We start from the raw sequence: 12944 nt of genomic DNA on the forward strand, positions 1-12944 counted from the left end.
CCTTTGTAGGGACATGGATGAACCTGGAAACCATCATTCTCAGCAAACTGACACAAGAACACAAAATCAAACATCGCATGTTCTCACTCATAGACGGGTGTTGAACAACGGGAACACATGGACACAGGGAGGTGAGCACTATACACTGGGGTCTGTTGGGGGGGAGTGGGGGGACAGCGGGGGGTGGGGAGTTGGGGAGAGATAGCATGGGGAGAAATGCCAGATACAGGTGAAGGGGAGGAAGGCAGCAAATCATACTGCCATGTATGCACCTATGCAACAATCTTACATGTTTTTCACATGTACCCCAAAACCTAAAATGCAATAAAAAAAAAAAAGATGGAGTGTGGGGTGGTCTCACTATATTGCCTAGCGTGGTCTCAAACTCCTGGGCTTAAGAGATTCTCCCCTCCTCACCCTCTCAGAGTAGCTGGGACTACAAGCACATGCCCTACCATACCCAGATTGTAAACAGCTTTTTTTTCTTTTCTTTTTGAGACAAGGTCTTGCTCTGCCGTCCAGGCTGGAGTGCAGTGGCACAATCACAGCTCACTGTAGTCTCAGTCTCCTTAGCTCAAGCGATCCTTCTACCTCAGCCTCCCAAGAAGTGGAGGCTACACATATGCACCACCATGCCCAGCTAATTTTTTTGGAGAGATAAGATCTCATCAAGTTGCCCAGACTGGTCTTGAACTCCTGGCCTCAAGTGATACTCCTGACTCGGTGGCCTCCCTAAGTGGTAGGATTAAAGGAGTGAGTCACCGCAGCTGCCCACCATTTTTTTTTTTTTTTTTTTGAGACAGGGTCTTGCTTTATCACCCAGGCTGGAGTGCAGTGACCCTACTGTAAATAGCTTTTCTTAAGGTCTTACTGTTTTGTTTATATGCCCCTTTATAGCCTTTTTTAGAGTTTTGGCACTAGGAAACAGTCAAGTGAAATTCTTTTTTTTTTTGAGACGAAGTCTTGTTGTCACCCAGGATGGAGTGCAGTGGTGCGATCTTGGCCCACTACAACCTCTGTCCCCAGGTTCAAGCAATTCTTCTGTCTCAGCCTCCTGAGTAGCTGGGATTACAGGCATACACCACCACACCCAGTTAATTTTTGTATTAGTAGAGACAGGGTTTCACCATGTTGGTCAGACTAGTCTCAAACTCCTGACCTCGTGATCCGCCCAACTCAGCCTCCTAAAGTTTTGGGATTACAGGCATGAGTCACCATGCCCGGCCTCAAGTGAAATTCTTTAAGTTTTCCATTCTTAATCTATTTTTCGGTTTAGCCTTGAGCAAAATTTTAAAACTTTGTAACAAAGTGTTGTATACCTGATAACACAACCCAAAATGCTGTAGTAGAATGCTTACTACTAATATCTATAATAAAAATTAAGAAAAAAAAGCCCATAGTTCAAAAAAGGGGCAAGTAACAACTTTGTGTTCATATACTCACTTATGTTTAAACTCAGGATTTTATTGAGCTCAAAATGTTTTATAATAGTGATAAGACCAATTACAATAAAATAATATACAAAATTTAAAATATAATACTCTATTTTTAAAACATAAGATTCTGGTCCTATTTTAAAAATTACTTTTCGGGGGGGTGCAGGGGCAGGACAGGGTCTCACTCTGTTAGCCAGGCTGGAGTGCAGTGACACGATCATGGCTCACTGCAGCCTTAACCTCCTGGGTTCAAGCAATCCTCTTGCTTTATCCTCCTAAGTAGCTATGACTACAGGCATACATCACCATGTCCAGCTAGTTTAAAAAATTTATTATTTATTTATTTATTTATTTTTTGAGATGGAGTTTCGCTCTTGTTACCCAGGCTGTAGTGCAATGGTGCGATCTCGGCTCACCGCAACCTCCGCCTCCCGGGTTCAGGCAATTCTCCTGCCTCAGCCTCCTGTATTTTTTATTTTTTAATTAACTTTTTTTTTTTAAAGATGGGGTTTCACCATGATGGCCAGGCTGGTCTTGAACTCCTGACCTCAGGTGATTCACCCACCTCAGCCTCCCAAAGTGCTAGGATTACAGGTATGAACCGCTGCGCCTGGCCATTTTTTTAAAATTTTTTTGAGATGGAGTTTTACTCTCATTGCCCAGGCTGGAGTGCAGTGGTGCAATCTTGGCTCACCGCAACCTCTGTCTCCTGGGTTCAAGCGATTCTCCTGCTTCAACCACCTGAGTAGCTGGGATTACAGGCATGCATCACCATGCCCGGATAATTTCGTATTTTTAGTAGAGACAGGGTTTCTCCATGTTGGTCAGGCTGGTCTCAAACTCCTGACCTTAGGTGATCCTCCCGCCTCGGCCTCCCAAAGTGCTAGGATTACAGGTGTGAGCCACTGTGCTGAACCTAAACATTTTTTTTTTTAAGAGATGGGGGTCTTGCTATGTTGCCCTGGCTGGCCTCAAACTCCTGACTCAAGCGATCCTCCCGCCTCAGCCTCCCAAAGTGTTGGAATTACAGGTATGAACCACCTTACCTTGACAAAAATTACATTTCATTTATAAACTCTGCAGGACATTTGATTAGATACCACTTACCCTATAATAAAACCGTGGAATGGTCTTATAGAATTCATTTGTGTTTTTTCTACCTCCTTTCCATTCGGAGTAATATTTCGTAAATAAATCCATTTCTTCATCTTTTAATTCTTGTTCACTTTTTTTTTCTGGTAACAAAACAGATTAAGGGAGAAAAGCGCTTTTAAAATCAAGCAGTACTTTTACTCAGGTCATTGTATATATTATATTACTAGTTTAATTAAAATAGTTGCAGTGCCAAAAAGACCTTCACAATTGTGCTTAGACACTGAGCATATTAACTTTTCTGAAATACCAAGAATCACTACCTTCCACTGAAGCAGCCTCCTCTATATCTTCAACCATTTCTCCGCATGCTCCCTCTACTTCTGTTTATTGCTAAAGCTAGTCTCTTCCTCACGTCATTACCTCTCCTACAGAACTCTGTAGTGTTCCTAATTCATTCAATGAAAAGTATTTACTGAGCACCTACTATGTACAGAGCACTGTAGTAGACACGGAATGAGGAGTAAGCAAGACAGCCCCAGTCCCTGACCTCATGGAGTTTCAGCCTCATAATCACTGTTTCTCTACCTAATGTAGAGAAAACAAAATCACCCTCTGTCTGAAGCTCAAAACACAGGGCTCTATTACCCTGCAACTTGCCTGCTATTGGCATGTGGCTGTCTGTTTCAGCCAATTCCTCACTTATTTGTGGACTATGGTGACTGGTGCAGTGTTCTTCACAAGGTCCTGCAATCATTTAGGACAAATAAACATTTCTGTGGGTGACCATGGGTCCTCCAACTCTAAAGACTTTCACCTCTAGTTCATTCTGCCATTTGATTCTATGGCAAGACCACAGATCTTGTTTGTTCCTTTTCTGAAATCTTAAGCTCAAATATACTCTCAGATCATTCTTTCTGGTAATTCAAAACCTCACTGCCATACACTTCCACTTCAGCCTCACTGAGTTCCTGAATTCTGTGATTTATTTTCTCAAAAGTTATGTTATTCTCTCTGATCTCACTTCCTTCCCAACAAGCCTGTAATTGTTTCATTGAATTCCTTTTATAACTGCATTTCTGCTGTATCTGTTATGTTAATTTTTTTTTTTTTTGAGACAGAGTCTCACTCTGTTGCCAAGGCTGGAGTGCAGTGGCACAATCTCAGCTCACTGCAACCTCCACCTCCTGGGTTCAAGTGATTCCCCTGCCTCAGCCTCCAGAGTAGCTGGGACTACAGGCATGTGCCACCATGCCTGGCTAATTTTTTTTTGTATTTTTTTTAGTAGACACAGGGTTTCACCATGTTGGTCAGGCTGGTGGAACACTTGACCTCAGGTGATCCACCACTTTAGCCTCCCAAAGTGCTGGGATTACAGGCGTAAGCCACTGCACCCGGCCTGTTATGTTAATTTTTAAACTTAGACCAAACCTATAAGTTAATTTATTTTACTGTGACTCAGTGCTGTTGGAGAAAACTGCAAAATTTTTCAAGTAAAATCAAGACCGACAACTGACCATTGAAGTTAACAATATGGTGGTCAACTGATGACTCTTGATAAGCAGGAATTTGAAACAGGTACAGATTTAACCAACAACTGTTTTAACAAATATTGCTATAAGGGGAAAGGAAAAATAAAGAATGGCGAGAGGTGGAAATTAAGTCAAGAAAGTTTAAGACGGGAGAAATATCAGCATGTTTATATGCTGATGGGAATGATTAAAGAAAAACTGATGATGCAGGAGAAAGGACAACTGTAAGAGTATATCCTGCAGCAGGCAAAAATGGGATCCAGTACAAAGGATACGATCTAGTACACTGATGAAGGAACCAGACTTAAACAGGTGCTGTTCAACCTATATAATTTACTTATTATTTTATTATTTCTCTCCACACTAAAGTATAAGTTTTACAAAGACAGGGATTTTTGTGTGTTCTGCTATAAGCTACAATGATATTTGGCACAAACAGGCATGCAATAAATATCTGCTAAAATAATGTACTGGGCTCAAGAGTTAAGGGGTCAAGAAAGCACAAGTGCTGGTACCTTCTTTGTTTTCTGAGACGGAGTCTCACTCTGTCACCCAGGCTGGCGAAAGCAGTGATGTGATCTCTGCTCCCTGCAAACTCTGCCGCCCGAGTTCAAGTGATCCTCCTACCTCAGCCTCCCGAGTAGCTGGGATTACAAGTGCACACCACTGTGCCCGGCTACTTTTTGTATTTTTAGTAGAGATGGGGTTTCACCACGTTGGCCAGGCTGGTCTTGTACTCCTGACATCAAGTGATCTGCCAACCTCAGCCTCCCAAAGTGCTGGAATTACAAGTGTGAGCCACATGCCCACCCTAAATGACTTTTTTTTTTGAGACAGGGTCTGGCTCTTGTCACCCAGACTGCAGTATAGTTTCATGATCATAGCTCACTGTAACCCCGAACTCCTCGACTAAAACTCCCCTGCCTCAGCCTCTCAAGTAGCCAGGACTACAGGTTGACACAACCACCGGGGCTAATTTTTTTACTTTTTATTTTTGTAGAAAGTGTTTCACTATGTTGTCCAGGCTGGTCTCAAACTCCTGGCCTCAAGTGATCGTCCTACCTTGCCCTACCAAAGCGCTTGGGTTACATGCATGAACCACCACGCCTCCCAACACCACCCCCACCAACCCACCTTTTTAAAAGATGGGTGATATTAACAACACGTTTGTGAAAATGACCCAGTAGAAGGAAAATCTGATGACGTATAAGAGAAAGGATGAGGCTGGAAGGAAGTCAGTGAATACAGGAAACAGTGCAATCTAGTGTTGGAGTGGAGGGACTCTTAAATAGGAGCATGGACAGTTCATCAATTTAACAGTGAAGCCAGAGTGTATGGGCAACTGTGGGGTTGTGGGGCTGAAAGAAATGTTAAGGGAGACAGGTGAGGTTCTCCTTTGAGTGCTTCCCTTTTCTTAATGAGATACATATTAAAAAACAAGTTCATCAGCTTAAAGTTAGAAGTGAGCAGGACAGACTGCAGGTGTAGGAGATGAGAAGAGTAGAGTGCAAAAGAGTGATGCCTGGGCACTGTGGCTCACGTCTGTAATAGCAACAGTTTGGGAAGTGGAGGTAGGAAGACTGCCTGAGGCCAGGAATTCAAGACCAGCCCAGGCAACATAGCAAGACCTCATCTCTAATTTAAAAATAAAAAATTAGCTGGGTGTGGTGGCTTGTGCCTGTACTCCTAGCTGCTCAGGAGACTGAGGTTGGAGAATCCCTTCAGCTCAGGAAATCGAGGTCACAGCGAGACAACACTGTGCCCCTGCATTCCAGCCTGGACAACAGAGGGAGATCCTGTCTCAAACAAAAAGTATATCTAGGGAAACACAGATTGGCAGTTTGAGAGATGAAAATTGAATGTTGGAGAATGAATGTCCAGGAAAACACGGTCAACATGACCAAAACACCTACTTTAGTTAATGGACATGTATTAAAAGTGAGACAACTCGGCAGGGCACGGTGGCCTGTAATCCCAGCACTTTGGAAGGCTGAGGCAGGTGGATCACGAGGTCAGGAGTTCAAGACCACCCTGGCCAGTATGGTGAAATCCCATCTCTACTAAAAATACAAAAATTAGCCAGGTGTGGTGGTGCGCGCCTGTAGTCCCAGCTACTCGGGAGGCTGTGGCAGAAGAATCGCTTGAACCCGGAAGGTGGAGGTTGCAGTGAGCCGAGATCGCAACACTGCACTCCAGCCTGGGCCACAGAGTAAGATTCCGTCATAAATGAATGAATGAATGAGACAACTCACCAAGGTTCTGTTTTTCTCCAGCCACTCTCAACAGCCCTGAGTGCCGGTGTGGAATAGGAAAGACAGACTTACCGAGGTTAGTTAATAAGCAATGTGAAGGAGAGGAAAAAGAAAAGGAAAAATGGATCATGAAACATAAAATGGATTAGGAGGGAAGCAAAAAGCGTGACAATTAAAAGGCTGTAGGACAACTATATGCCCTGGTGGGGTTGAGGCGTTGTTGGAATTCTAAGTTATTCCTCTCAAGTTTAGGTCAAAACCATGGAAGTCAGTGACTAAGGCTAAGTTTTTAATTCCCCCACGTCCTGTCCCAGGAAAGTTTGGGTCAAACCTGTCTGGATCCCTAAACCACACATTCCACTCCTCCTTTGTACGGCGGTTTTACAGAAGCGGAAAGTGCGGCTCCCACTTGCTCCTCCTCCCCCCTTTACCCCCACCTCTAGGAGTTTAGGGCCGGGCTATCCCAACGGGCGGCCCCTCCCAAAACTCACTGTTTGGACGGGTGTTGGGCGTCGCTAAGCGCCGACGAAGAACTTCTTTCCAGTCCATGGCCGACTCCCGCGCGGCCGCTTCTGCATTTGCTGTTTCTTACCCGCTCCACCCACTATCAGCTCAGGCGTCAGCACCGCCAGGTCCCGTAAAGGTTAGGAAGGCCGCCCAACCGCCATCTTGAACTAGGGCGGAAGTCTTGGCAAAAGAGGCAAAAATGAATACTGTCGCTCCCGCGGAGAATACCGCTATCACGCTGACCGGGGGGAAAAAAAAGCTATGAAAGAGATGGAAAATGGTCCCCTTCAGGAGGCGTCCCAAGCTCACCAAGAAAGATTTTACAGGCCAGGATAAGCCCGCGTTTTCCTTTATCGTGGACCTTTGGCGCTTGCGCACCACGTGACCCAGGAATTAATTGGTTCCGGCTTGAGGGAAGCGCTCTCTTCCACAATTTCTTTTCATTGTTCATTGCAGATATGTGGAGGCCCACCAGCTACCCTGTATGTAGTAGACGTTTCAGCAGCCATCTCTTACCCCTTTTGCCATTAAATATTTCAAAATTGCCTTTTTCCCTTGCCGCCGGGATAGGCGGAACGCCTAAGTCCCGGTCAGTCTTGCCCGTCGGCCGGGGCTGGCGCGGTGCGTCGTGGGCTCTGTAGTTTCCGCCGCGTTTATGGCGATGTTAAGCCTGAGTGCCGCCTTGAGTTGTTGAATGAAGTGAACTTTGTCAGCGATCGGTATACAGTCAAGGCAGCGCTCTTCCTGGACCTCTCTTTCTTACCTGAGTCGTTGGCAAGGCTGACCCCCCACCTCCTCCCTTCCATTCCCCCGTCGGACGAGTTTTGCGGTCTGTGGAAAATTTTGCAGGGTGAGGGCCCCTAGACTTTGGCTTTCGCTTCCGTTGCTAGTGGGCTGGAGTTCGGGGCTACTGGACACGGTTTTGGCTTTACACCCCCTTTCCAGCAAGCTTCCCGTGGGAATTTGTTCCTTTTCAGGACAGCTCTGATACACGTGAGTAAAACTGGGCGTTCCTTCTTGTGCTTTTTCCTTAGGTTCATGAACTGGAATATAACAAGCACCAGAGGATTCCTGCTCTGTCCCCTGGTTTGAGGCTTGCGACGTTGGACATCCCCGGATTGTTATTTAATAGAGAAAACTCATCTGTCTTCTTGCTATTAAGTAGCCCCAAAAGCAGAACCTTGATTTGTCTGTAAGGAAGAAACACAAATCTCTTAAAAAGTTGCACTTCAACTCTCCACCGCCGACCCCCAATCCCTTTAATTTTGCTATAGAAGCGGGGGTTTTTCAACATCTCCCTCACTATCTGGTGCTGATCTTACTGCATAATGACTTTCTGTTTGTTTGGTATTCAAAGCTTTCCTAAGCTTTGGAAGAGCAACCCATACCTTCGGCTAGGCCAAAGGCACTCTTATATCTCTCTCTTTCTGGCAGACAGCTGTGGCATCAGGAACCATCCGAGGTGGTTTTCTCTTAAAACAATGTCTTCACAGAATACCAGAGCAACGAATCTGGTTGCCAAGGCCAGATATCTCAGGAAATATAAGGGCAGTGATAATCAAGTTCCTTCTGATTCTCCTCATTTTTTTTCAGCTGGAGCAGCTAAGAAGAGATCACAGATGAATCCTCAAAGTAAAGATCATGACTTGCCACCTCTGAGGAACACTATTCAACTCCCAACACAACCTTTGAATTTAGAGGAGTGGGATAAACTTAAGGCAGATTTCAAAGGAAAGACCCGTTTTGAAAGTTGGATCAGTTCACAGATGGCTCACCATCATAGCCCTGTAGATGTGGCTAAATCTCTGCTGGCATGGGTAGCAGCAAAAAATAATGGTATTGTAGACTATGATTTACTGGTCAGGTATTTGCATCTCTGTGTCGTTCATAAGCAGACATCTGAAGTTATTGATGTCTATGAAATTATGAAAGCCAGATATAAGATTTTAGAGTCTGGAGGTTATACTCTTCTCATCCGGGGATTGAGCCAGTCAGACAGATGGAGAGAAGCATTTTTGCTGTTAGAGGACCTTAAAAAAGTTATGACTCCTTCAAAAAAGAACTATGATGACTGTATCCAGGGAGCTCTCCTTCATCAAGATGTAAACACAGCTTGGAATTTGTATCAGGAATTGCTAGGTCATGATATTATTCCTATGTTGGAAACTTTAAAAGCCTTCTTTGATTTTGGAAAAGACATAAAGGATGATAACTATTCAAATAAACTACTAGATATTCTTTTGTATCTAAGAAATAATCAGCTGTATCCAGGGGAATCATTTGCACACAGTATAAAAACATGGTTTGAGAGGTAATTTTGATTTTTTTATATATATGCTATTATTCTTTAATTTTTTTTTCAGACAGGACCTTGCTCTGTTGCCCAGGCTGAAGTGTAGTGATGTGTTCATAGCTCACGGTAACCTCAAACTTCTGGCCTCAAGTGATCCTCTTGCTTCAGTCTCCTGAGTAGCTAAAACTATAGGCATGTGGCACCATACCTGGCTAAATATTTTTAATTTAATAAGTTTATACCTAAAAGTAGCCACTCTTTTTTGTTGTTAGCTGCTGAGAATCATTCTATTCCGATTATACTTTTTTCCGTCTCTTAGTAAGATTTATTTTCTCTTTAAAACAAAATTTTCTTTTTTTTCTTTTTTATATATTCTAACCAGTGTCATGTGATAGTAAAAATTTTCTCTCTTTAAAAAAAGTAGCAGGATAAACAATTTGTGCTAATCTTTACCATAAAATGATAAAGATAAAAATGAAATTATATAGAACTTGTAGTTTTTAGGTATCTTTTTCCTTTTAGAAGGATCATTAATTTTGTTTTCTTAGGCATCCAATATGATGTGAGTACTCATGAATTCTACTTATGGCCAGCAATCATAGTAAGAAAAGGATATAGTATTTGACTGGAACTGTCTTGGGCCATATTAGTATTTTCAGAAGTTCCTGTGAAATCTAGTGACTGAGATAATGGTGCTTGTATTTATTCTGTCTACTCTCTATAGTTCATCATCTTGGATGGTTAGAGTGGATGGGGAATACTGATCAAGCATGATACATAAGCATTAAAATGGAAAATCTTCACCCTTCCAGTTTGTTTTGGATCTTCCTATCATTTGGCTGCTCTCTCTTTAAAGCTCTCTCCTTGGCTTTGCTTTTGCTTTATTCATGTTACTGGCTACATACCTGTTTATTGCTTCAGACTTTACTCTTTAAATTCTTTTTTAGACTCCCCTTCCCCTCCCCCACCTGCCACTTAAAAAAAGAAAAAAGAAAAATAAATTCTTTTTTAAATTTTTATTTATTTATTTTTTAAAATTTTCTTTTTTTAAGAGATGGGGGTCTCACTGTGTTGACCAGGCTAGTCTTAAACTTCTGGTCTCAAGCGATCAGGCGTGAGCCACCATGCCTAGCCATTATTTCTTCATTAATTTGCTTCCTAAAAATGTGTTCCTTCCCTCTGTTTTTTCTTTATTCCTTCCCTCTGTTTTTCTCTTGCCTTTTTTTTCTATATCATGTTTACAGAGCTTTGAAGTAGTAATTATGCTTAATTATCTTAAACTTGTTGAATATCAAGGGAGGAGGAACCTAGTTGTGAAAATCTTTGAATACCAAGGAGTTTGGATTTTATTCTCTTACCAAGAATGCTGGATTTGCCCGGGTACTGTGGCTCACGCTCTTAATGTGAGCACTTTGGGAGACTGAGGTGAGAGGATAGCTTGAGGCCAGGAGTTCAAGACCAGTCTGGGCAACAAGGCGAAACCCTGTCTCTACAAAAAATACAAAAATTAGCCTGGCATGGTGGTGTGTGCCTGTAGTTCCAGCTACCTGGGAGGCTGAAGCAAGAGGATCACCTGAATCCAGGAGGTCAAGGCTGCAGAGAGCTGTGATTGCGCCATGCGCTCCAACCTGGGCAACAGAGCAAGACCCTGTCTCAAAAGAAGAAAAAAAATTGCTGGATGGAGTTTTACAAAGGCAATTGCCAAAACAGTGAGAAGAGTAGATAGGAGAGGGATTAAGATTGAAAACAGGGAGAGCTGTGTGAATAAAATTTTAGGTTTAGGTGAGAGATGATGAGAATTAAGAACGGAGGAAGGAGAGAAGGCGGTAGAATCATAGGAACACATATCACATGGTAATATGTTTAAGAGGAAGGAGGAAAGGATACGTTGATTGAACAAATAAATCAATAAATAGTTTTTGAATGCTTCCAAATAGGTTAGGTATTGTGAGTGTTTTATAAATCTATTATGATATTCTCAGTTTAATTGGGAATACAATACTACACAGTGAAATAACGGGAGTATAAGAGGTGAATTACTCTGAGCAGGAGCAATTTCTGGCAGCTTTATAGAGAAGGTAAGAATTGAGTTTGGTTTAGAGGTTATACTACTAAGGTCAGCTGCTTTCTGTAGACTTGAAGATGAGACTCAGTTGGTGGGAAGAGAAGCAAAGGAAAAGAGGAGATCCAGGGCAAGGTACCAGCAGCTTCTTAACGCCATCCGGGATAGCAGCCACTTTTCTAATTAAACTATTCTACGGAAGTATCTTGAACTTTTCAGAGTTCTTGCTTTTTAGAGTTTTTAAATATCATGAATATTTTTCATTTCAGCAGGAATCTAACTTTCTGATGATTTGGTTTTGCAATCTTTTCATAGTGTTCCTGGAAAACAATGGAAAGGACAATTCACCACAATCCAAAAAAGGTGAAGACCAATGTTTATTTTTAACTTGTTTCATTTAGGTTTAGTAGGTTTTGTTGCTATTGATTCAAAAATATTTAAGTTCCTTAAGGATAGGATAATTACAGGTTTGTAATTAGAGTATCTGAGGAAAAAAAAACATACTTTGCCTGCGGAGACTTAGCACTTATCAGTGCCCAAAATGTTTTTCCTATGAGTACTGTGAGCCTATGTGAAACCTTAGTTCCCCTAGAGGTTCTGGACCCAGTTGTGTTTTAGGAATTACTTCCTATTTACTTACTTTATTTATTATTTATTTCATCAATATGATATTCCACAGAATAGGAATTACTTTAAAAGTGTCATCCAAGTCAGGTGCAGTGGCTCTTGCCTGTAATCCCAGCACTTTGGGAGGCCAACGTGGGCAGGTTGCTCAAGCTCAGGAGTTCGAGACCAGCCTGCACAACACTGGGAAACCTTGTCTCTAGAAAAAATACAGAAATTAGTCACCAAAATAAAAAAATTAGCTGGGCGAGGTGGCTCACACCTGTTGTCCTAGCTGCTCTAGTGGTTGGGCAGGAGGATCACTTGATCCTAGGAGGTTGAGGCTGCAGTGAGCCATAATTGTAACACTGCATTCCAGTCTGGGCAACAGAGTGAGACCCTTTCTCAAAAAAGAAAAAATAAAAGTCATCTAAATGACCAGTCTACCTTTTTCTGGCACACTAATTTGTGATATTATCAGGTTTACAAAAAATTAGATGTATATAATTATCGCAAAGGTTTTAATGTTCTTTTTAATTACCTTTTAATTTCCTCATTGTTCATTTTACAGTTTTTTCCCCAGAACATTATTTGACATATTTAAATATTATTATTTAACAATTATAATTACAGTGGTCAGTGTTCGGGCTGTGGAAAAACCATAGAGTCTATTCAGCTGAGTCCAGAAGATTATGAATTTCTTAAAGGAAGAATCATGAGGGATGTGATAGATGGAGGTGACCAGTACAAAAAGACAACACCTCAGGTAAGTCTAACAGGTTTTATTGCCTTCTTGGATTGCTTGTCTATAGCAGGGGTCTGCAATCTGTGTAAAATGCCAGATAGTAAATATTTTAGGCTTTGTAGGCCATTGGTCCCCATTGCAACTTTTCAACTCTGCTGTTGTAGTTAAAACAGCCATAGGTAGGCTGGGCATAGTCGCTCACGCCTGAAATCCCAGCATTTTGGGAGGCCGAGGTGGGTGGATCATGAGATCAGGAGTTCAAGATCAGCCTGGCCAAGATAGTGAAACCCCGTCTCCACTAAAAATGCAAAAATTAGCTGGGCATGGTGGCGGGAACCTGTAATCCCAGCTACTCCGGAGGCTGAGGCAGAGAATTGCTTGAACCCAGGAGGTGGAGGTGGCAGTGAGCCGAGATCCCACCA

At 42.5% G+C, this 12944-nt stretch overlaps 2 protein-coding genes across 6 annotated transcripts in view; one reads left to right on the forward strand and one right to left on the reverse strand.

Moving 5' to 3' along the window:
* Positions 1-7379, reverse strand: part of PPP2R3C (protein phosphatase 2 regulatory subunit B''gamma) — a 39857-nt gene extending 32478 nt beyond the window's left edge. Inside the window, exons 1-2 of one of the 3 annotated variants that reach the window (XM_012468914.3) lie at positions 6313-6388; positions 2544-2671 (exon numbers count right to left, since the gene is read on the reverse strand). In XM_012468914.3, coding sequence (XP_012324337.2) covers positions 2544-2636 — 93 coding nt within the window. In that variant the 5' untranslated portion in view covers positions 2637-2671; positions 6313-6388. Of the gene's footprint in view, positions 1-2543; positions 2672-2851; positions 2871-6312; positions 6389-6803 lie in introns of those variants that run through there. The other 2 variants (XM_012468929.3, XM_012468921.3) reach the window with 2 other exon arrangements.
* Positions 7012-12944, forward strand: part of PRORP (protein only RNase P catalytic subunit) — a 163516-nt gene continuing 157583 nt past the window's right edge. Inside the window, exons 1-4 of one of the 3 annotated variants that reach the window (XM_064365787.1) lie at positions 7012-7669; positions 7854-9130; positions 11490-11537; positions 12411-12543. In XM_064365787.1, the coding sequence (XP_064221857.1) occupies positions 8148-9130; positions 11490-11537; positions 12411-12543 (1164 nt within the window). In that variant the 5' untranslated portion in view covers positions 7012-7669; positions 7854-8147. The remainder of the gene's footprint in view (positions 7670-7853; positions 9131-11489; positions 11538-12410; positions 12544-12944) is intronic. The other 2 variants (XM_012468895.3, XM_012468904.2) reach the window with 2 other exon arrangements.

Source organism: Aotus nancymaae, unplaced genomic scaffold (assembly GCF_030222135.1).
Source record: "Aotus nancymaae isolate 86718 unplaced genomic scaffold, 86718_ANA_hifiasm-v0.15.2.pri h1tg000062l, whole genome shotgun sequence".
Lineage (NCBI taxonomy): Eukaryota > Metazoa > Chordata > Mammalia > Primates > Aotidae > Aotus > Aotus nancymaae.